Below are 23,107 nucleotides of genomic sequence, written 5' to 3'. Positions count from 1 at the left end.
GTTTTAGGTGCTAGAGATAAAATGGAGTTTAGATTTTTTCCTTAACTCATTAAATCCCAAGTTTTCAATTTTGTGAATATTTCAACAAAATTAACACAAGTGCATTAAAATAGGTTAGAAATAAAATGTAGAGCTTATATGTCCTTTATATATATTTGTATATCCTTAATATATTTGTTATAATATAAATATTTTTCATATATATGAAATTTATTTTTCTAATCATTCACCTGTTACTTTTCTCAAGAGTAGACTTCTAAAAACATAATAATCATTTCAAATTACCATAAATGGTATATTTTTTGCTCAATTTAAGTTTTTTATAGGTGTTCCACATCTGGGATAATGGGACAAAATGGGTTAAGAGAACAGAAATGCTGTGAGCCCAATGGAAGCAAGCAAGAGGACTTCCTATTGCCTTCTACTCTTACCTTTGGTTTCTTTTAGGTTCCTAAATATTTTTGATACTGATTTATGCCTATGAATAGTTTTTAAGTACAAAAGGTAATGGGTATGAGAATGATTAGAATGTTTCTTAAGAAAGTAGAAATAAAGGAAATTGAAGAGACAGTTCTACTTGGTAGTAAAATAGTGACAATGACACATGCTATTACATTTGTTTTCTGTCTTCTACATCAGTTCCTTGGGCAGTTCAGAGACTGAATCTGGAATTTCCTTTATAGAGTATTAGCTTCACAGTATTAAGTACTGTCTACAGTGAACTTCCAGCTCCTTCAAATGGTCTGGTGTGAGGAAGAAGAAAGTTTCTGTTTCTTTAGTAACCCAAAGATTAGCTTTTACTGAATAACATACTGAAATGAGGAAATTATGATCCAAATTTCTGATCTTCTTTTGTTTAGCTGATATAGAGTAACTAGTTTTACTATGCCTTTGGTTCTCCTTCTGTAATAAGGGAAGGGTTGGTCTGTTTGTTTGTTTGGTTGGTTGGTTTTGATTCTGGGGATTGAACCCAGCAGTACTTTACCACTGACTTACATTCTAAGCCCTTTTTTATTTTTGTACTTTAAGTCAGATTCCCACTGAGTTGCATAGGGCTCACTGTGTTGCTGGGGCTGACCTTGAACTTGCACTCCTCCTGTCTCACCCTCCAAGCCACTGGGATTATAGGGATGCACCCCTATGCCTAGCTAGGAGTTTTTAATATTCACTTATAATACTCTCAAATTACAACTGATACATCTAATTCACACTAGCTAGTGACATTCATTAAAAACATAGTATACATGTAAAGTTGTATAGAAACTGTGATGGACACATATATTTCCTGAAATTTGTGTTTAAATTATCAACAAATGAAGTCTTATAAAGCAACTAATATATTAATATATAATGACGAATTGGTTTTATAATGAAATTGCCCCTATTTTATTTACTGATTTTTAGATTTATACAAAAAAGAGTTTGGGTCTGTGAATGATAGATACGGTAGTATCATTCTCTCAGTTTGTTTCCTTTTTGTGTTACCATAACAGTTTATACATGCCTAACAGCATTTCTCACATCTTTTCTCTTTATGAAACTATCTCCTTCGAGACCACGAGTTAAGCAGGGACAGAAACAGGTAATAATACTGTTGAGTCTGGTAATAATAAGTTCTGTGTAAGAGATTATTAATAAAACCATTGCATATTTAAGCTGAGTAAATAAGGTCATAAAGCTATGGAACAAATAATTTAATATAGTTTCTGATCCTCAAAAATCATTTGTGTTGATGTAAATTATATCCCTAATCCTAAAACTGGCCATGGTCATAGACTAAACTATAAAATTTTATTTAATTGTTGGCATATCATATCTAGATGGCACAACTTGATTATAGGTCATTTTGGGTACAGGAAGGAATTAATCAGAAGGGAAATTCTGCCTTATCTCAGTAAGGTGCTGGTCCTATTTGTTTGCTTTGGTACTTATACTTTTGAACTTTGTAGCCATGTCTTTGGTTCAAATATGAAATCTATATGAACTGTTGGAGAGAAGTTAATCTGAGTAGGAGTTTTATTCTGTAAAATAGTGATGATAATGCCCATATTGCAGAATTGTGAATAATAAATGGTAAGGTTTATAAAGTAGCTAACATGTCAATGACCCAGTAAATTCCCAATAAAAGTTCCAGTCTTCTTCTTTTCTTTTCCTCTTTTGCCTGCCAAACTTTTCATATCTCAAAATGTTCCATGTTCCATGTTCCAAAGGGCCTCCTCTCCGTTCTCCTTTTAGAGTGCTTACTGTCTCCACATAACTGTCTCAGTAAGGTAGTAGGAGAAAAGTAAGATGATTCACTCTGATGATTAAATAACAGTTTTTAAGGATGTGCTTTTTTACTCTTACGTCTTTGAATTTTTTGGCAATATAACAAAGTTCATTTTAACAAAAATCATTCATTCAAGGTGGAGAGATATTTTTAGATTTGTGGGATAAGCACAAGTGGTTGCTCTAGGAGTCAGTTTTATTTCATTGCTTCTCTTTTTTCCCTTCATGTGAGTTACAGATAATGTAAAATTCTTTTTTCTTTCTTTCTTTTCAGTGAACTGCAATAGCAGTTTTTTATGGTTTAGGAGCCAGGATAGGAGCCAAATGTGGGTTATTTTTAAGTGTCTGGATTTATTTGATCCAATTTATTTTATGTCACCTTATTCTGAGAGCTAATAAAACTTAGAACGTAAAGAAATCACAATAGAAGAAATCTCACAAATCCTCAGGAGGAATAGGAATAGGAGAAGTGGCATTCTGAAGAGAATAGCCCATTCCCTTGCTTACTTTCTTGCTTTCTGCTTCTATCCTTTGGATTGTGAAAGTAATTTGACTTAATTTATGTGGCTTTTTTCCCAGATCTTGGGCTGAAGAGATTGTGCTGATTAAAGATTATGATCATGTGAGGACTGTAGTAAGCAGAGTTGTTTTGTATTTGGAATAGAATGCAATTTCTGGGCTGTGGTAATGCAGATCATCAACCTAGGTTAATGGCAAAGTGACAATATAGAAGTCTTTTATAGCTGTATGTACTGTGCAAAGATCTTGGGCAAATCTGGCTAGATTACAGGTCATCCTGGAGCAAGTATATGGTTGCATTACTAGTCCCACATAATTTGTTATTTCATCCTCTGATGTTAAAGGAACAGAAAATATTCAGCTAAAAAATCTTCTCATATCCACACCCAAAAAAAAAATCATAATCTCTTCTCCTAGTTGTGATTCATTTTAACCGCTTCATCCTACCCATGACAAGAGTTATGTCTAGTAATTATTCATATCTTATTGGGACTTTAACCACATCACATGAACTTTTATAAGAAAAGAGTAGAGTTCTAGAACTTCTTAGATATGGGAATTTTTATTGAAGCAGAAGGAAGACATAAGTAAGGAGGTCAACATTGGATAGCCATCATCAACTTGAGAATAGTTGGCACCATGTATATGGTGAGGGGGAGTGGTAAGAAGGCAGCAGGAGATACTATTTAGAATAAAAGGTGAGCGAATCCAAAGACAAACCCTGGTGTTTAGCTTAGCCTTCTGATAGTGACAGTGGGCCACCAAAAATCCGGTATGTCTTCAGTCTGAGAGTAGGAAGGACCTCTGTAGCTGAGCTGAAATACAAATGCTAGTTTGGAATTCTTAGGCAAATCCAATATAGTCCACTCTTTTTCCTTCTGTTTTCTTCCTGTCTTCCATTGAAAGGTAGAAAAGAGAAATATCATAAAAGGAAATGGAAAAGAGGATGCATCTCCACTCTCTATTCATTTTTATAGACCTCTGAAACACAACTTTAGATTTTTGCTATACTGTATATAGTTCTTTGAGACAATAGAAAGACAAGTGTTCGTGTAATTTAAGTAAAATATACTCATTATTGGCATCATAGCATTAGAGAAGTTAACAGTTGTGGTAGTCCAATACATTTATGCCTCACCCATGAAAACATGTTTTAATTGTATGCAGTTTACACAGCTGAGGCAAATTATTATTCATTCACTGAATGGTTGCCCAACAGTTACCTGTTGAATAAATGAATAATAGGGTGGAGAGACAAACAGTATTGAATATACATAAACAAATATAATCATAAGTTATAGGAAATGCTATGGAAAGATTATTATGGAAAATAATGAAGAAGGACTTCAGTGTTTTTCTTATGAACTTGAAAAGCTCTAGTTTTGGTATTTTACTATTGTTTTTAAATGTGCAATAAGCAGTTTTCATGTTTTATATTACTATCAAAACTTGACAATCATTTATTTTCTTCCATTCTTTTATTTTTCTTTTAGCATTTATTAGCCATTAAAACCAAAACTCTATCCTCTGTATGTGAAATTCAGAATGTATTCTAGTCTTTATTAGATCTTTGGCCATAAATATTTGTTTATATTTCTGATGAATGAGAAGATCTAAGTGATCTTGTAGCAAAAACACATACTCACTCATCCTACTCCCTTCTCTAAATGCCACAGTTTAGCTAGATGTAACGATTTTAATTATATATGTATAAAGTGGCAAATATAACTACTGTAATAGCAATTGTATAAAATCTTTTTCCATAGTTTTAAATTTATGTTAAATTTCCATTTAGATTGAAATTAATCTTTCAGATTTATCTAAAGGTAACGGAGTAGTAACTTTACAAAATCTAGTGTTCAATTGTGAGATTTCCTAGGTCTCATTTAAGAAAACGAAAAAATCCATCTGATAGGCATTCCTTTTGTCCTGGAAAGCTTAATTGCAAGTTATGTGTCTAGGTACCAACCAAGAACGAGAAAATTGAAACAGGTCATAATTTGGTTGTTGATGGAAAGTTTCCTTTTCTTATATGCTGCTAGGGAAAAGGGAATTGCCTTTCCTTATCTGTATTCTATCACATTAAATATACTATGAAACACAATTTTTAAACCCTAATTAGCCCTGTTCATAGTATTTAACCAAAGTTTAATTTATTTGTAGTGAAAGAGCTTTTTGTTTGTTTTATCAGAGTGAACAATCACATTACTACTATAAGCATTTTTAGCTAGATCCCTACACTTCTCAATTGTAAATCTCAGTAGTAGGATGTGACTCTGTAGTGGTTAAGTGCCCCTGGGTTCAATCTCCAGTACAGGAAAAAACAAAAACAAAAACAAAAAAACACCCTGTGTGTGTGTTTGTATCAGTGAAGGAACCCATTCTAAGTTAAAATTGACTTGCCCTTTGAAGGGGGTGGGCAAGGACTCCACACACAAAAGTCATTAATGGTGAGATTATTGACAGCATCTTATTATCTTCCATCTGAAGTTTATTTATATATCAGTGGGAGATTTAAAAATAAATTTAAGGGAACATTGACTACTGTTAACCTCTTAGCCAGGGAGTACAGATAAGAAGCTGTATAGTGCCTAAAATTTCTTTACACAGGTTTACAAAAGAATCCTAAAACCAAGATTTGTGGTTGGAAAAAAATTGCTCTTTAGAGGAGATCTCCATTTTATGATGTTTGGACACATTTTCTCATCCAGGATAGTTTTCTTTGAAGAGTATTTTGGGTTTTGTTACTTTGTTTTATTTTTTGTTTTCTTCAATATTAGTGTTCTTCAGTTTTAATTTGTTAAATTTCTCCATTTTAGACAAGTCTGGCTTATCAATCCTCTTGACTGAAAGTAAGATGTAAACTTTAAGTCTAGAATAAGGCAGTTCCTGGACTGATGCCACTTTCACTGTGAACCAGATTGTCATTCCTATCCAAAACCAGGCATTCATAAGTTCTGTAGCAGGCCCCCACCCTAGATCCTGCCCTAGCCCACTCTGATTGGATGAGGGATCCATGCTGGCCTCTCACCCTTCCCTTCACTTTAGCCCTGCAGGACTGCATCCACTGTCTTTATTAAAACCTGTTATTATCCAAAGTACAGGCATGAAGATGCGAATTGGTGTGAATATACTATGTATACAACCAGAGATATGAAAAATTGTGCTTTATATACGTAATAAGAATTGTAATGCATTCTGCTGTCATATATAAAAAACAAAAAATAATATTTCACTAAAATGTTAAAAAAAAAACTATGGTGGCCTAGTTGCTAACTTGAGCCTTGCTACCTGATTGAGGTTCTCTTACTAGTAGGAGATTATCATTAGCACATGGAATTTTGATATTTGGGTTTATTAAATTGTCTTCTTTCTTCATATTATTTATACAGATGTATTTTACCATAAGCAATTATAACTTGACAAGAAAGTTCATGTGTTTTCCACCTTTTATTTGGCTTACAACTTCTTTTAACCTGTTTACTCCTTGTTTGAAAGGATTTAGTATATAACCTATTGTGTGTATTTAGCTTAAACTTATAAACTGGATAGCCTTTTATCATCTGCCCTTTGTCAGCCCTTGACTACCTTCTTTCTACAAATTCATCTGTAAACATTTGAGTACCTGCTATATGCAAATCTGTCTGTATCCTTAAAGAGTTTACTGCCTATACTTAATATGAAATTCTCTTCAAAACTTTATATATTTCTTGGGTGGAGGGATATTACTGGGTGTTGAACCCAGAGGCACTTTACCACTTAGCTACATCCGCAGCCTTATTATTATTTTTTTTAAAAGACGGGTTTTACTAAGTTGCTTAGGACCCTGCTAAGTAAGTTTCTGAGGCTGTCCTCTAACTTGCAATCCTCCTGCCTCAACCTCCCAAGCAACCAGGATTATAGGAATGCACTGCACTAGCTTTATATTTCAGTTGACTTTTTCCTGTCTTCTACAGCTCTTATATGCCAATTTAAGTATGAATATCAGTATGTCGGGAATAGGTAGACTACAATTTTGAATAGTATTTGTATGAGATTTTCTTTGTCTTATTGCAACATCTGTTCTGTTGATACACAGGATTTTATAAGAAGTTTTGGCTACTAATTAATTATTTGTCTTTGGGGAAAAGTCTCTTAACACTAGATAATTTCACAGTATTATAATTTATAAATTGGGATGAAAGTATATCAAAGTCCAACATACTTGAACTACCTGGAACCTTTGAACAATGAGTCATCCAAGATAACAGTTTTTTAGATTGTTTTTCTTTTTAACACTTAATAGGATTAATGTCCTGTTTTCTTGACAGGAAAAGTTTTCTTTAAAAGTATTTTCCTGAAATGGATGAAATTAGAGACCATCATGTTAAGTGAAATAAATCAAACTCAGAAGGTCAAGGGCTGTATGTTTTCTTCATATATGGAAGCTAGAGAGGAAAAAGGAAAAGAAAGGTGGGGTGCATCTCCTAAAAATCAAAGGGAAATAAGTAGAGAAAAGGGACCAAGGGATGGGAGTTGGGTAGGGAGTGGGGGAAGTTCTGGGAAGTGACATTGGCCAAATTATATTGTTATATTGTGTACATGTATGAATATGTAACAACAAATTTATTAATATGTACAACTATAATGCACCAATAAAAATGTAGGAAAAAGAAAAGTATTTTCTTGGCCAGGCACAAAATAAAAAAAGAAAAAGGACTAAGAACCAGATATGGTGGCACAAACCTGTAATCCCAGCAGCCCAGGAGGCTGAGTCAGGAGAATCACAAGTTCAAAACCAGCCTCAGCAATTTAGCAAGGCCCTAAGCAACTCATCAAGACCTTGTCTCAAAATAAAAAGGGCTGAGAAATGTGGCTCAGTGGTTAAGCACTCCTGGGTTCAATACCTCATACTAGCACCCCAAAAAAAGTATTTTCCTAGTCGAGTGTGGTGGTACACACTTGTAATCACTACCACCTAAGAGGCTGAGGCAGGGGAATCAGAAGTTCAAGGCCAGCCTTCACAACTTAGCAAGACCCTGTCTCAAAATAAATAAAAAGGACTGGAGATGTAGCTCAGTAGTAGAAAGCCCTGGGTTCAATCCCCAGTACCCCCCCACAAAAAAAGTTAAAATATTTTCCTGCTTTTATTATTTTGTAATCAGCATTTATTTGATATAGTATTAGTTATTTTAAAATGTACTTCACATTGCCATATTTTGTTATTTTGAAAAGATGGAATTATTTTTACTTCATATTCACATGGCAGAAAATTCAAATGGTACAAAAGCATATATAGTATAAAGTCATCCAAGTCTCCCAGCCAGTTCTCCTCACCCAAGGAAACCAGTGTTTTTTATAATCCTTACAGAGATTGCATTTTCAGATGATTATATTTTCTGTGTTATACAAATGGTAACATATTATACATACTTTGTATACTTTGCTATTTTACATCTAACACTGTGTCTTGGACATCAGAATAAAATTTCTTACTCTTTTTTTTTCTTTGCTGTGCTGGGGATGAGACTAAGGGCCTTGTGCACAATAGGCAAGTGCTATACCATTGAGCTGCATCTCCAACCTGCTTTCTTATTATTTCCACAACTACATAGTATTATGTTACAAGGCTCCTACTAATCATTTCCTGTTATGTACAATATTTAATGAATAGTCTCAGAGCATACCTTATTTTGCACATGTGCAACTCAGTTGGCATGTGTATATCATTCTACAGGAGAAAGCCTGAATCAAGGTACGTTGAATACTGCATATTTTAAAATTCTATTTTTCTTTAGTCTGTTAACATGTGTTTGTGGTAAATCCTTAAAACATTTCAAACACTACCAAAAAGAATATAAAGTAAATCCCCTAAGCTTCAGGTTCCATTTCCCATATGTAATACTTTCTTGTCTGTCTTACGACTATCAATTTTCCTGATTTTTATTTTTTCTTGAACAAATGATTCTCTGGTATCCCCACTGTCTGTGTCTGTATCAAAATTTATTCATTAAATTTCTCTTTGGTGGGCATTTAACATGTCCAGTTTTTTTTATAATAAGCCAATGCTATAGTGAAAAAACTGTAGATATTTTTTACAGATGGAAGTGTACACAATATGCTGGTACACTAGTAGATTCTTAGAAGCAGAATTGCCAAATCAAGGAATATATGCATTTTAAATTTTGATTAGTTTTGCTAATTGACCTTCAAAAAAGGTAAAACCACACAATGTTTCCTCCACACAATGCTAACTCTGGATACTATCAAACTTTTTAATTTTTGCCAATTCAGTTGAAAGGGAGAAAAGGGATCGATTTTTTAATTTTAATTTCTTTTTTTATGACTGATTTTGAGAATTTTGACAATTCTGTTTGCTGTGAATTACTGTTTGTATTCCTTAGTGGTTTTTCTTCTGGCTTACTTAGTTACTCATTTTTAAGTATACTTTCTTAATATTAGGGAATTTGTCTGTAATTACAAATACTTTTCCCACTTTGTTATTTTTTTACCTTGTGTATAGTCTATAAATATTTGTATACAAAATTTGACACTGAAGAGATAATGAACAGAGAGTAGGAAGTGGAGAGGTGGTAAATTAGTGGAGGATTCAGATAATTCAAATGGTAAATATTTTTTTAAAAAGATACTTTGTGACAAAAATTACAAAGTGCTCTTACCTTCCTAGAGAAAAGAAAATATAAAAATGTACAATATTTAATTAGTTGAAGTGTAATAAATGCTGAGTATATATTTGTTTTATATATTTTTCCTTCTAGAGGTTTTGTCAGCTATGATTAGTGTGCTGTTGATATATATACTTATGGGATTCCTCTTATATGAAGCTGTGCAAAGAACTATCCATATGAACTATGAAATAAATGGAGATATAATGCTCATCACTGCTGCTGTTGGAGTTGCAATTAATATAATGTAAGCTTGGCATTTTTTCACATTAATATTTTCAGACACTATGAACTTAGAGACTACTAGATGTGCATTCATATGGTGAAGTGATGTTTTCACATATTTAAAATTATGTAACATTAATTTTTCTTATTTTAATAAAAAACTTTGAATATTATAAAGTCCTCTAGCTTGCTCAGGTGTACTGGGGTTTGGCTAAAAATCAGGAATTTAAGCAGGACAAAGTATTTTGTTATTTAACTTTTAGGATACTTACGTGTTAAACTAGTTTTGGGTTTTTTTTTTTTAACTGCCAGTTTTTTTCCTTACAAGCCACAAGATTATAAGTTATACACTTAATCATTTAGACCAGAGGTCAGGAAATTTTCTCTGAAAAGGCAAGATAGTAAATATTTTAAACTTTGAGAGCTATGCAGCTTCTCTTTAGAAGCTGCAGCCCTGTGGTTTCAAAACAATAGCAATCATGTTCATTGTGTAAACAAATGAACATTGCTGTGATATGGTAAAACAGTATTTACAACAACAGTCAAACAAGATGGTCTTCTAATCATAGTTTACCAGAGGCTGTGTAGTGGCTTCTAGTCATACTTAAAATAAAATCAAAAGACCCTATCCTGTGTATAGCTCTCCAACTCATCTCCTAGCACATGTACTCACTTTATTCTGGTCACAATGACCATCTTTTTTCAAGTATATGGAGCACATTTTTATGTTACTATTCTTCCACCTAGAGCACTTTTCAACCATTTATTCTCTAACTTCCTTCAGGTCTCTGCTTAAATGAAATTTGAAAGAAGCCTTCTGTGACCACTCCCCCTCTCATTTTTCCATCCCCTTACAATGCTTTATATTTCTTTAAAGCATTTCACATCACCAGCTGTACATTATGTGTTTGCTTGCTTCTCTGCCTTCTCTACTAGAACATAAGCTCCGTGTGGGGATAGATAAGTCTGATTCACTGTTTTGACTTAAGCACTTATTTACCTGATATAAAATAGGTTCTCAAATATTTATTAAATGAATGAGTTCCATGTTGCCTCATTTGTATCTGACAGTAACAAATATTTTTATCAATAATTGTTGGGAAAATAATAATATTTTCTTTTATTTTTAACAGAATGGGGTTTCTGTTGAACCAGTCTGGTCACCATCACTCTCATTCCCACTCCCTGCCTTCAAATTCTCCTACCACAGGTTCTGGTGGACATAGCCATGGGCAGGATAGCCTGGCAGTAAGAGCTGCATTTGTGCATGCCTTGGGAGATTTGGTACAGAGTGTTGGTGTGCTAATAGCTGCATACATCATACGATTCAAGGTAATATGATTTCTGACTTTCCTATTTTGAATTGTATTTAATTTCAGCATTAAAACTAAAGATGATTTTCTTTTATCAGTATGCTGGATACCAGTGCCAGTTCTATTCATTTTGTATTGGTGTAAGTTTAATGGGCTGTCAATAAGTATAGTTCCTTTTTTGGGGGAGGGGGGCAACTGGGGATTGAACTTGGGGGCACTGAACCACTGAGCCATATCCACAGCCCTATTTTGAATTTTCTTTTTTTCTTTTTTTTTTTTTCAGAGACAGGGTCTCCCTGAATTGCTTAGCACTTTGCTTTTGCTAGGCCTGGCTTTGAACTCATGATCCTCCCATCTCAGCCTCCTGAGCTACTGGGATTACAGGAGTGCACCCCAGCGCCCTACTTAGTTTCCTGTTTTTAATTGATGCATTATAATTATACACAGTAGTGGGATTCATTTTCCTATATTCATATGTGTATATAACAATTTGATCAATCTCATTCCTCAGTAATTCTGCTTACCTTCTCTCCCTTTGATCTTCTTGCCTTACTCTACTCATCTCCCATGTATAATTAGTGCATTATAATTATATATAAAAGTGGGATCATTATGGTATGTTTATACATAGACATAGCATAATTTAGTTGTTTTTTTCCCCAGTACTTGCCCATGTCTATCCCCATCTCTTCTCAGTCCCCTTCCTATTGCTCCCTTTGCTATATTCTATTATCATGAGATCCCTTTTTATTCCTTTTTTTCCCTCCCTCGTTTCCACATATGAGAGAAAACATTCAATCCTTGACTTTCTGAGTCTGGCTTATTTCACTTAGCATGATGTAATACATTTATTTTTATTAGTAGTAAACACAATGGTACCACCTCACCAGGTTCAATATTTTATGATTCTGGGTAGAAGATTTAGAGAAGGCACTGAGAAGAATAATAGAACAAGTGATTAAACTTCTGGAAATAGTTTTACAATATCCAAGTTTTAATGTATTCTCTACCCAAGCTTTGGTACACCCATGTAATTCTAGTAATTTTGGAGGCCAAGGTAGAAGGATTGAAAATTTGAGGCCAACCTTGGCAACTGAGCAAGACCCTGTCTCAAAATAAAAAATATAAAGGATTGATAGAGTGCCCTGGGTTCAAGCCCCAGTTACAAACAAAATGGTGTTCTCTAATCCTGTTAAGAAAGCCAAAGAACAGGACATACACCTTGCTTTGCTTTACAGTATTTTATGTCTGTCCATATTTAATCTTATAACTTTGATCTTTTACCTTTTAGCCAGAATACAAGATTGCTGATCCCATCTGTACATATGTGTTTTCATTACTTGTGGCTTTCACAACATTTCGCATCATCTGGGATACAGTAGTTATAATACTGGAAGGTAAGATCTTACTAAAATCTTCACTGTGGGTTTATTCCTTCCCTAACAGAGATTGGGAATCAGAGGGACACTCTGGGTTAGAGGTATGACTTGCACATTACTGATACTTATTAGACTACATACATCAGCTTTTGTGTATAGCATATAAGGATCAATGCATTCTCCCATCTGTTACCCATTTTACCCTTATAATATCCAAGCAAAGTTGGTAAGGCATACAGTGGAGTAAGTTATCCCCATTTGCAGTCAAGAAAATTGAAATTTAGAGGAATAACTTAACATAGTTAAGGTTATGCTGCTAATAAACTGTGGATTAGGACAAGAATGTAACTTTTGATTTTTTTTTTAATATTTTTAGTTGTCAAGGGACCTTTTTTTTTTTTTTTTTTTTTTTTTTTTTTAATGCAGTGCTGAGAATCGAACCTAGTGCCTCACACATGCTAGGCAAGCGCTTGACCACTGAGCCACAACCCCACAACCCCTGACTTTTGATTCTTGATGTGATTATGGATAGTAATTTAGTTAATTCCTTAATTTCCATTTAACTCATGACTGACTTTGTTGGGTTTATAATATTCTTGCCTTACTGAGAATGTATAATCATGAAACTAAAAGTTCTCATCAGTAAGCTTATCATTATCAAATATTCAACCTCCCTTTCTTTGTCTATCCTAGCTTATCTATTAAACTAAGTATTCTGATTTGATTGGCATTCTTTTTTAGTGGGAATGAGCATTTTTAAAGTGTTATTAACCTCTTGTGTATTTCCTTTATCTTTTGTAAAATGTATATATAGTTTATCTTAAAGCATTAACATATTAAAATACGTTTTAATACTTTAAAAGATATTTGTTTAAACTGATTTGGCAAGCCATTTTTTAATATAATGTAAAAGTTGTTTTTTTCTTTCCAAAGTAAATTTTACTATTAAATTATATATTCTGAATTTATAGGGGTACCAAGCCATTTGAATGTAGATTATATCAAAGAAGCCTTGATGAAAATAGAAGATGTATATTCTGTGGAAGATTTGAATATCTGGTCTCTGACTTCAGGAAAATCCACTGCCATCGTTCACATGCAGCTAAGTATGTTGCTAATGTAAATGTGGGTCTGCCTGGGGTTAATGGACTTCTATCTTTGGAATTAAACATCTGAGCTTATAATTAAGAAGACTTTTCTGATGAAAAGATTGAAGGGAGGAGTTAGGCTCTTCAAATGGTTAAGTTGCAGGTCAATATTGATGGCCGAAAAAGAATTTTTCTCTTTTTTTCCCCCCAGTTCTGATTCCTCTTATGAATTTTTTTTCCTTTAAGATAAGACTTCATATATTGGTCTTTACCTTCAGATCATAGGTGTTAAGTACATTTACCATGCTTTTTTCTTTTTTCTAGAAAAGCTAGGTTCTTGTGGTTTTCATGTGTCTTTTCACAATTGATGCTTTTAATTTTGTATCAAAATAATACATGCATGTGGTTTATTTTTTTAAGTATCTTTTAATGTCAAGCTTATAACTGATATCTGATATTCTTCCTCTACCTGAGAATGGATATGCAAACTGACTTATTTAACAGAATAATTTAGAGTGGTAACACTAAAACTAGTAAAAATTTGTTAATGTTGTTTTTTCCCCATAAATGTGTAACTATGTACAATGAATAGTAATAATATTTTCTTGACATTGCAGTTCCTGGAAGTTCATCTAAATGGGAGGAAGTACAATCCAAAGCAAAGCATTTATTATTGAACACATTTGGCATGTATAAATGTACTATTCAGCTTCAGAGTTACAGACAAGAAGTAAACAGAACTTGTGCAGATTGTCAGAATTCCAGTCCCTGATTTTTTGTGTTTTGGGGTTTACTGCCTTATTTATCCTGCAGTCACAGACTTGAGAGCAATAAATGCAAACCTAAATGAGAAAATGGGATCCCTGACAGCTGTGTCCATATCAACCACCAGTCTCTCAAAACAATCACTCCAGCCTGACAATGGGAGTCTCTGTTTAATGGTAAAATGAGACTTCGCCATGATTTTAGGATGAAGATGTTTCCCATATACTGTTTACAGAATGAGATGTAATTCTACAGATACCTCATAGAAGACAATCCAAGACCATACTTCATTAATTTGACAAAGTACACATCTTAAAGGAAGCATCAGAATCAGTATTTGCATTTAAAAATACTTTTTAAAGGCCACTTTATATCAAGCCAGTGCTAGCAAACTAAGTTGTTGTTTTGTTTGTTTTGTTTTTTATTATGTAATCTTGACATCCAGCTTCTGGAATTGCTGCTCTCTTTATACAGAAATTATTTCTCAACAGATTTCAGAAAGTACTACTAATTGTCCAGAATGGAATAAGCATGTATTCCTAAGTATTTCAGAAACATTTTATTTCACAAATAAGTCTTAATGTTATTGTTATACTTTATAAAGAACTTTTTCCAGATATTACCAGGCTTTGAATCTCAAAGTTAACATTTTTGATTATTTGTAATCTTATCAGAACCAAATCTTTACATATTGTGATCACTGTCATTAAATTACTTAGGAAATATTTTCAGTAGAATTCTGAATGGCAGAAATTAGTCTTAAACTCAGATTACCATATGATTATTTAAAACAAAGAAGCAAGAACAGGGTGTGGAGTATCAGATTTACGTCTTCCCAAAATCACTTTTTGGTTTTAGAATTGACATAAGGACAGCAAAAGACTGCAAAATCTAAGTAATGATTCTCTGCCTGTTTAAGGACTATCAATATTTTATACAGTTTACTTGGTAGCTTGGTTTCTGCCCTCATTCCAGGTTATCTGTATTGTCCTTTCAGGGTAACTGTAGAGGGCTGAAGTTCAGTTTGTGATGCCCACTATGTAGATTAACTACTACTCCAGAGAGAATGTCTGCTTTATGACAGAGGTTAGAGATTCTCAATGGAATCCAGAAATTCCAAGATATAATTTTGAAGTTTTCTAATATCATACCAGAAAGGTTCAGAGGTTCAGGAGGAAATACTACTTTAAGAAAACAAAAAGTAAAAGGTTTTTGACCTTATGTGTGTCTGTGTTTATTAAAACACTGGGATAGGGATGGGCGCTGAATCTGTGTTGTAAAGAGACAGCATAAACATTTCCAAACTGAAGACAATGTAATTGGCAACAGATGTATTAAAGTGGCAGCTGTGAATGTTCATGTTTCATTTTGTAGCCATTGGTTTTGAGATTATCTTTACTTACATTTGAAGTCCTTTTTCAAGGGGGACACTTTCTTATAACCAAGAATAAGTATAATACTTATACTTGGTTATCTTACAACCAAGAATAGTTATACTTCTTGGCTCCCCCAGAAAATCAAAGTAAAGTAACAATGTACTAGGCAAGTTGTGAAGTAAAACTTTAAATAGGTGTACAGATGACTTATAATATAAATGAAGAACAGGAAATAGAGTTCATTTTCATTAAACCTAAAATAAGACAACCTGTATTTACCTTAAAGATTGTTTGGGAATTTATGGTATCATAAAAGGGTTGGTGATACCTAATAAAATTCAGTAGGTCTTGTTGAATTGAATTGTTATTGCAATCCATTAGAAAACTTATTTGAGCTTCAAAAATTTAAGAAGAATATAAACTTTAAGTCAAAATACTCTCACATAATAGAAGTAACAATAAATGAGAGCCATTTCAGTGAACACCTGGGCATTTATGGTATTTAGGTATCTAGAAGAGAAAAGAAACAATACACATTATATACTAATAATTTTCCCATATCTACAGAGCTTGTTTTTTGTAAATTTTTCTTTATCTTATATGGCTTTTCATATCAGTCTGTTCCCTAAAACATTATTTGATAAAACAGTCTAAAAATCCATTTGAGTATTGAAAAGGACCCTTTTGTAAAATGCAGACTTTTGTAAATTTTAATTACTGTGTTTTGCTTAAAGTAAGGTACACATGAAGTTTCCTGTGCTTTGTCTTTATAAAGACTTTATTGGTTTCCTGTGCTTTGTCTTTGTACAGACTTTGTATTATACTTTACTTGGTCTGCAAGATTTGAGAATTGATAGATTTCACTTTTTGTAAGTTGACAAAACCCACAGTAGAGGACATTAACTTAGCTATTGCGACCAAGGACTGCACAGCTTCTAACAAAGAGCTTTGGTTTGGTCTCTCCTTCACCTGTTGAGCTACAACCACACTGGTGGTTATGCTTCTCAGCTAAACTCTCAAAGAGCTCTCTGCTGCCCTGTGAAACACAGGGGCTGAGTTGAACAGACACATAGCATTAGTAATTTTGTATTAGAAAAACGGATTACAAGGCATAACAGATCACAATGTAACAACTTGGCAGTTCTTCACAGTTACATGTTCTAATTAATATTTGCAAATATCTAAGTTACTTGTGTATGTTGTGTATGTTAACCTGTGTTTCACAACTCAGGCCAGATGCAGCCCTTTGATTTGTTTTAGGAAAAGACCTTTTGCTTCTCTAATAATCTTGCTGTTTTAAGAAATATAATGGGAGTGCAGTTGAAGAAGTCATATTTTAGAGGACTTTAATATGCAGAACTAGAAGCTGATGTGATTTCTACATACATTTTCATTAGCTATACCTTATGTAATATGAGCACAGATTTTTCACAACTATAGCTCCTGTCAGTATTGTTTGCCAAATCACTGGATTTCTTATTTTACTGTTTGTTTTCAACTTTGGGTGCTTTATTTCCATTCTCTACAACTAAGTTTCTTGCTCTTATGAGTCTCAGTGTTCTCTCTCTTAAACCCAGGTGTCCCAGGTGACAGTATTTATCTTTCATAAAATCTTCTTGGACATGGTCAAGATCCAGTACTTGAGCTTCTCTCTCATTATAATGTGATGAAAAACATTTTTTAGAGACAAGGCACTACTTAGACATGTGTTTCTAGGTGGGAAGGAATCTTTTTTTTTTTTTTTTTTTTTTTTAAGTAGTTGATTTTTACTGATACATAGAGCAAGTGTTATGGACAGACTACACCATACAACCAGCTGTGAAGATAATTGCCAACAGGACTCTGGGTTGTGTTTCTCAACCACCCACTCTCAACATAGAGATAATAATTTGATTCTGAAACAAGCACAGTTCAGCTAAACTTGTTTTCTTTTTTGCATTTGTATTAGTTTATCATAATGAATGAGATGTTCTTACAGAATTGAATCCCTTTGAAATAAAGTTTTAGGCAATTTGCTCTTGACTGTCTTATATATAGTAAATTTAAAGTTACAGGATGTGTCCCTAGGTATAAGATTGGTTCATTTGGTTCAGTTTGTCTTTGAACCAAGCAAAGTCATAAACGAACAGTAACAGCTCATTATATGCTTGTATGAAGGGGATGCTCAGGATAACTAAGGAAGCTTAATATCACTATAGCCAAAATACTGTTTCCAGACCCTAATTCCAGATCTATCATGTGAATCCTATCAAGCCAGGGCTTCAAATTGATTTACAGATTGCCAATCAGGTATATTGTTTTTTGTTGTTAGTGGGAGCATGCAAATTTGAAGAAATTGTGTGGGAGTTTTTCAGTGTTTAATTTAGACCAGCCAGTTTGAGTTCTCATCTGCCTACAAAGGGTTTTAGCTGCTCTTCCAATCACATTGTCAGGACCAACAAACATTTTCTAACTTTGGTTAAGATTGCAAAACATTTATGGAGACTTTCCCAGGTAAATCTAAGACAGTGTCCATTTAAATAGTACAATTCAGAATATTTTAAAATACAACACAAAATTGAAATGTGCCAGTATATCAGCTTTCCACCTGAAAGATACTGTACATTTGGAAAGTTTATGCTTCTCAAATCAATGTTATTTAATAAGCCATATCACGTTTTAAGAAATTGTATATACTTTTCCATATGCCCCTTCAGAAACCAGGTATTTTGCATATGATTGATTTTAGAAAGATTTTGAAGCTGGGGTTTATTCATGTAATTAAGATCAAAGTATATGTATATGTATATGTACTGTATTTGGAATTTTCAAATTGGAATTTCTTATACATTTATTAAATAAAGTGTTGTTTTGCCATGTGGTTTATTAAAAACTGAAAATATCCAGTCCCTTAAATTTTTGTTCTTTTCATTAATTAATGTTTGTGGGCCTTAAAACATATTCTTAAAAGAAAAAAATATTGGAAAATACATTTTATCTAATTTTATAATCTCAGAGTGCATTGCCCTCTTAAATTTTTAAGAAATAACCAACTGAGAGAGGTGATGGGAGGGGAGGGGGGATAGGAAGGGCAGCAGAATACAACAGACACTAGTATGGCTGTATGTATAAATGTGGCTGTATAACCAATGTGATCCTGAAATCTGTACACATGGAAAAACAAGAATTCATACCCCATTTGAATCAAATATACGATATGTCAAGATCATTGTATTGTCTTGAGCAACTAATTAAAAAAAAGAAAAGAAAATTTAAGAAATAAACCCCCAAAAAAGTCTTCCAGAGGATAAAAAGAGATTTTAAAAGAATCTTTTGCTTGCTGTTAGTCACTTGTAATGCCCTTCCAATACCAGAAACATTGGCAGAAAAGAAGGGCGGAAGCCGCTGTGAAAATCCGAGTGGTTGAGGGCCTTCAAGAAGTCTGATCAGAGTAACAGTGTGGTCCAGGGGTGAGCAAACTCCCTCACAAACCAAATCTTATATGCAGCTTGTTTTGTGTGACCCAAAAGCTAAAAATGCTTTTTACATTTTTAAACTCTTTTGTAATGTAGAGTAATATGTGAAAATTGTGTGAACTTTAAATAAATAATAACTCTAAGTAATAAAGTGTCATTGGAAATCAGCAAACTTGTCCAATTACATATAGTCCATGGCAGCTTTCATGTGACTGTGGCATAGTTGAGTAGTTGTGACAATATAAAATATTTACTATTTGGAACTTTGTAGGGGAAAGTATGCTATTACTTGTGTAGTGTGTTTTGTACCATTTTAAGGCTAAAACACTACTATGGATGCAGTAAACTCTTCTGGAACCCACTTGGAATTTTCTGTGACAGGTGAATATGAGGCCAGTTGAGTTACCAGAGGGTCTTTTCTTTCCTTGACCTTTTTTATTTTTTATCTCCCTTTGGGTTTGGGCAGAAATCATAGCAGATAAGTTGCATTGGTAAATACTGACATATTACAAATTATTTGATTATCTACTTCACTATTTCAATTTTGATGTGTCATTTTTTGGTCTGTGTCAGGTGTTAAATTCTAATTTGGGGTAACAGTTTTAGAAGTTGTTATTTATGCTAGACTTTCAGCTTTAATATACTAGCAGACTATATAGAAGTCATTTTAACTATGTTTCCATTATAAATGCTATAAGCTGTGAAATAAGACTAAGCATAAATAGGAAATGTGAAGCCTTATGACTAAATATAATCTCTATATGAGTCATGTGTTTTAAGATTAGGAGGTTAAAAATCCAGCCTCAGTGAATTATCACCAAAGATAATTTTCAAGCAACATTCTGGCTTAACAAGCAGATTCACGTGACTTTTACAGAATATTATAAACTGCAGAGTTTTTGCCCATGGGTATTACCCAATAAACACAAAATGATACTTCAGTTACCAAATAGTTTCCCTGTCTCCTGTCCTAGATTTTGCAGGCATTAGTTCTGGTTTGATTTTTAAATTCTTGTTATCCGTGTTTCACTTGCCAGATTCTACATACTGTTTTTTTTTTTTTTTTCTCCAAAATATATTGAGTTGTTTTTTGGTAAGATTGTGTGTGTGTGTGTGTGTGTGTGTGTGTGTGTGTGTGTGTATGTTTAAGTAGGAAGTATTTAGAGACCTCTTAAAAGCAAGGGTAGCCCTAGAGAAAGGCAGACCACCTCTGCTCTCCAAACTTTTCTAGGATTTGCAGATCTGACCCCAGCCTATTCTTCCATCTTTCCTGTATTTCCTTTCCAGGAGAAACCTGCTAACAGTTTAATTGATGACAGGGATAATGGGCTCTGAACAGTAATCCGAGTGAATGTTTGGCCTCAGGGCATGAAGAAGGGCCTGGGTGAAGAAGGGCCTGACCTCCTTCACTTATCTATAGTGTTCAACTATGAAGGCTGCAGCACTAGTTCCAAAAGGACCTTATTTGGTTTACAGCTTGAATTGAATTTCAGCATTATTAGAACACAAGCCCATTTCATCCTCCCTTTGTTTCTTTATGTAAGAATATTTTCCAAAGCCCAGGATATTTTTTAAACCTAAAATAAAGTGTTATATAACATACAGTGCATTGACCATTGATATATATATATATATATTTGGTTCTAGAGCATTTCTCTAAGATACCATGATAACTAAAATTGGGATATCTCAAAAAGCAGGTTCACTTGGTTGGAAATGTTATTTTTCTAAAGTGGATGGGGACTATTTCCAGATGTCATCCATTTTACAATCATTCAACTAACACTTAGTCTTTGAAGGCCACCTCCCTGCCACTGAACATACTATTAACTAGAACACAAAATAGCATGGGTTTTTAGAGTTAAACAGGAAATAACACTATGTCTTTGGAAAAATTTGGGGCCATACCCTCAACCCTATAGATAAAAGATTACATTTTCTCCCATTAGGGATGACTTCAGAAACCGTAACTTGTAGGATAAAAAGTCCATTCTCTTTTTTTTTTTTTAAAGAGAGAGTGAGAGAGAGAGAGAATTTTAATATTTATTTTTTTTAGTTTTTGGCGGACACAACATCTTTGTCTGTATGTGATGCTGAGGATCGAACCCGGGCCGCACGCATGCCAGGCTAGCGCGCTACCACTTGAGCCACATCCCCAGCCCTCCATTCTCTTGATAATGATGTATAAGGTCCTAATCTCGTGTCTGCTTGTCCTACCACTCAGAGGCTACATTCTCTCTCCATCACAATATCCTGTCTCCCATGTGTCATCCATGCAAAACTATAATGAGCTTTTGGAAATCGTTGTTAGCATTTATTAAGCCTTTTCTGTATTCTAGACTCTGTGCTGTATACTTTATATATATATATTTTTTTATTTAACCCTCATGACAGTACTGCAAAGAACATTATAATCCTCACCAGGAGATGTTAGATGAATTGCCAAAGTCATATAAATAGAATTGTAATGCAGGAACAGAAGGCCACATATAACTTTTAAATTTAATTAGTAATGTAATTTGGGGCCCAGTAGAGACTCATATAGTTAAAATCACAACCAAGTTTTAGAAAACATGTATAAAAGTAATGGAAGGTAGTAATTTAGGAGCACTCAACTTTACAGAATTACATGCATGTTCGGGGGGGCGGGGGGAAGGAAAGAGGAAACAAAAGTTTACTGTTTCTTGAGACTTAGGGAGGGCCACCAGAATAGTATCAAGTTAGGTCGTAGTGTCCCTTTCTCTCTTCATTCAGCCCTCACCACGAAACTACAGGGGTGGGCTCCTCCAAGCCTTTCCTCTGAAGCTGCGTGCCCACTGCAGGCTGCCCAGATGTTGCAACCACACTGGTCTTGTCTGTGATGAGGAGGACCAGTTTGATGTTGCAAATGCACTCACTGGTTATTGCAGTCCCCCAAATCTTAAATCAATGCACACATAGTTTTGGGAAAGGGAAGGGAAGATATCAAGAAGATGGGGCTGTACCTAAAATTGGGCCATCCCCTAGACAGGGTAGAGACAAAAAGAAACAACTCAGAAATGCTGCATAGAGAAAGTGAACCCATTGGAAACAAAGCAAAAAAACATAAGCCTCTGGTAATTCACAGAAATGTCCAGGAAGGTATCACACTTCCCATGAGTCACAGAATTAGAGTTAAAGTTGATCTCATCTTGGTTGGGGAGTGGGTAAGATCCAGTTGATATCTGTGTTAGTTATAATATAGCTCCAAACCACATAGATGTTTTCCTTATGAGATAGCACACAATGGTACAGACCTGGGAAAAGCCTTGGTTCCACCCTGACACTCTCACCCCAGTGAGACTTTAAAAATATTACTGAACTTCCCTGTGCTTCAGTTTCTCCACCTAAAAATGGGAACAATAATTGTCCCTTCCTAATATAACTTTTAAAAGGATTAAAATTTACTATATAAGATTAAGTGCTGAGAATACACAAAACTCAAATGTCATTACTACAAGTTGTTTTTTTTTTTTTTTCTGAAAAGCACTCAGTATTTTTTCACTTGACTATTTGAGCATTGCCAGACATGCAGCTCCCAGAACAAGACAAAGATTTTTATCCTGTTTCTTTGCCCCCTTCTTTACCTGGAGGATCCTCCCCCTATATTCTTTAGCTCACTAAAAGCAACTCCTTCTTAAGGACTCTACTCCAAAAGCATCATCTTCAAGAAAGTTTTCTTGTTCTCTCTGTGTGAATCAGGAGCCCCTGCTCTGTGCCTACCTCTATTGGTTGATCACCATGGAGTGCCACCAGTTTGATTACCCAGAAACCCCTAGGTAGAGCCTTGATCTTGTCTTAGAATCTCCAGTGTGGGAATCACAAGAGGGCTGGGTGAATATTCTTGCAATAGAAAACTAAACATTCATTAAATATCTATACACAGGAATTTTTTTAAAGAACCCTAAGAGTTCAACACTATCAAGTCCCCAACCTCTTTCCCATCATGTAACTTATTTTATAACTACTCTTATATGAAAACATTCTAGGTTGACTATCTCACAATTGCAAAAAAAAACCTGGTATTTATACTTCA

General features: G+C 34.1%; 1 protein-coding gene across 2 annotated transcripts in view; it reads left to right on the top strand.

Moving 5' to 3' along the window:
- Slc30a4 (solute carrier family 30 member 4) overlaps window positions 1-18,477 on the top strand; it is a 30,023-nt gene extending 11,546 nt beyond the window's left edge. The window contains exons 4-8 of one of the 2 annotated variants that reach the window (XM_076850735.1): window positions 9,546-9,699; window positions 10,811-11,009; window positions 12,282-12,387; window positions 13,341-13,475; window positions 14,075-18,477. In XM_076850735.1, coding sequence (XP_076706850.1) covers window positions 9,546-9,699; window positions 10,811-11,009; window positions 12,282-12,387; window positions 13,341-13,475; window positions 14,075-14,229 — 749 coding nt within the window. In that variant the 3' untranslated portion in view covers window positions 14,230-18,477. Of the gene's footprint in view, window positions 1-9,545; window positions 9,700-10,810; window positions 11,010-12,281; window positions 12,388-13,340; window positions 13,476-14,074 lie in introns of those variants that run through there. The other variant, XM_076850736.1, reaches the window with a different exon arrangement.
- Window positions 18,478-23,107: the final 4,630 nt, after the last annotated feature.

This window comes from Callospermophilus lateralis, chromosome 3, assembly GCF_048772815.1.
Source record: "Callospermophilus lateralis isolate mCalLat2 chromosome 3, mCalLat2.hap1, whole genome shotgun sequence".
Classification (NCBI taxonomy): domain Eukaryota; kingdom Metazoa; phylum Chordata; class Mammalia; order Rodentia; family Sciuridae; genus Callospermophilus; species Callospermophilus lateralis.
The sequence above is the reverse complement of the archived record's forward strand: the minus strand, read 5'-3'. Positions and strand labels throughout refer to the sequence as shown.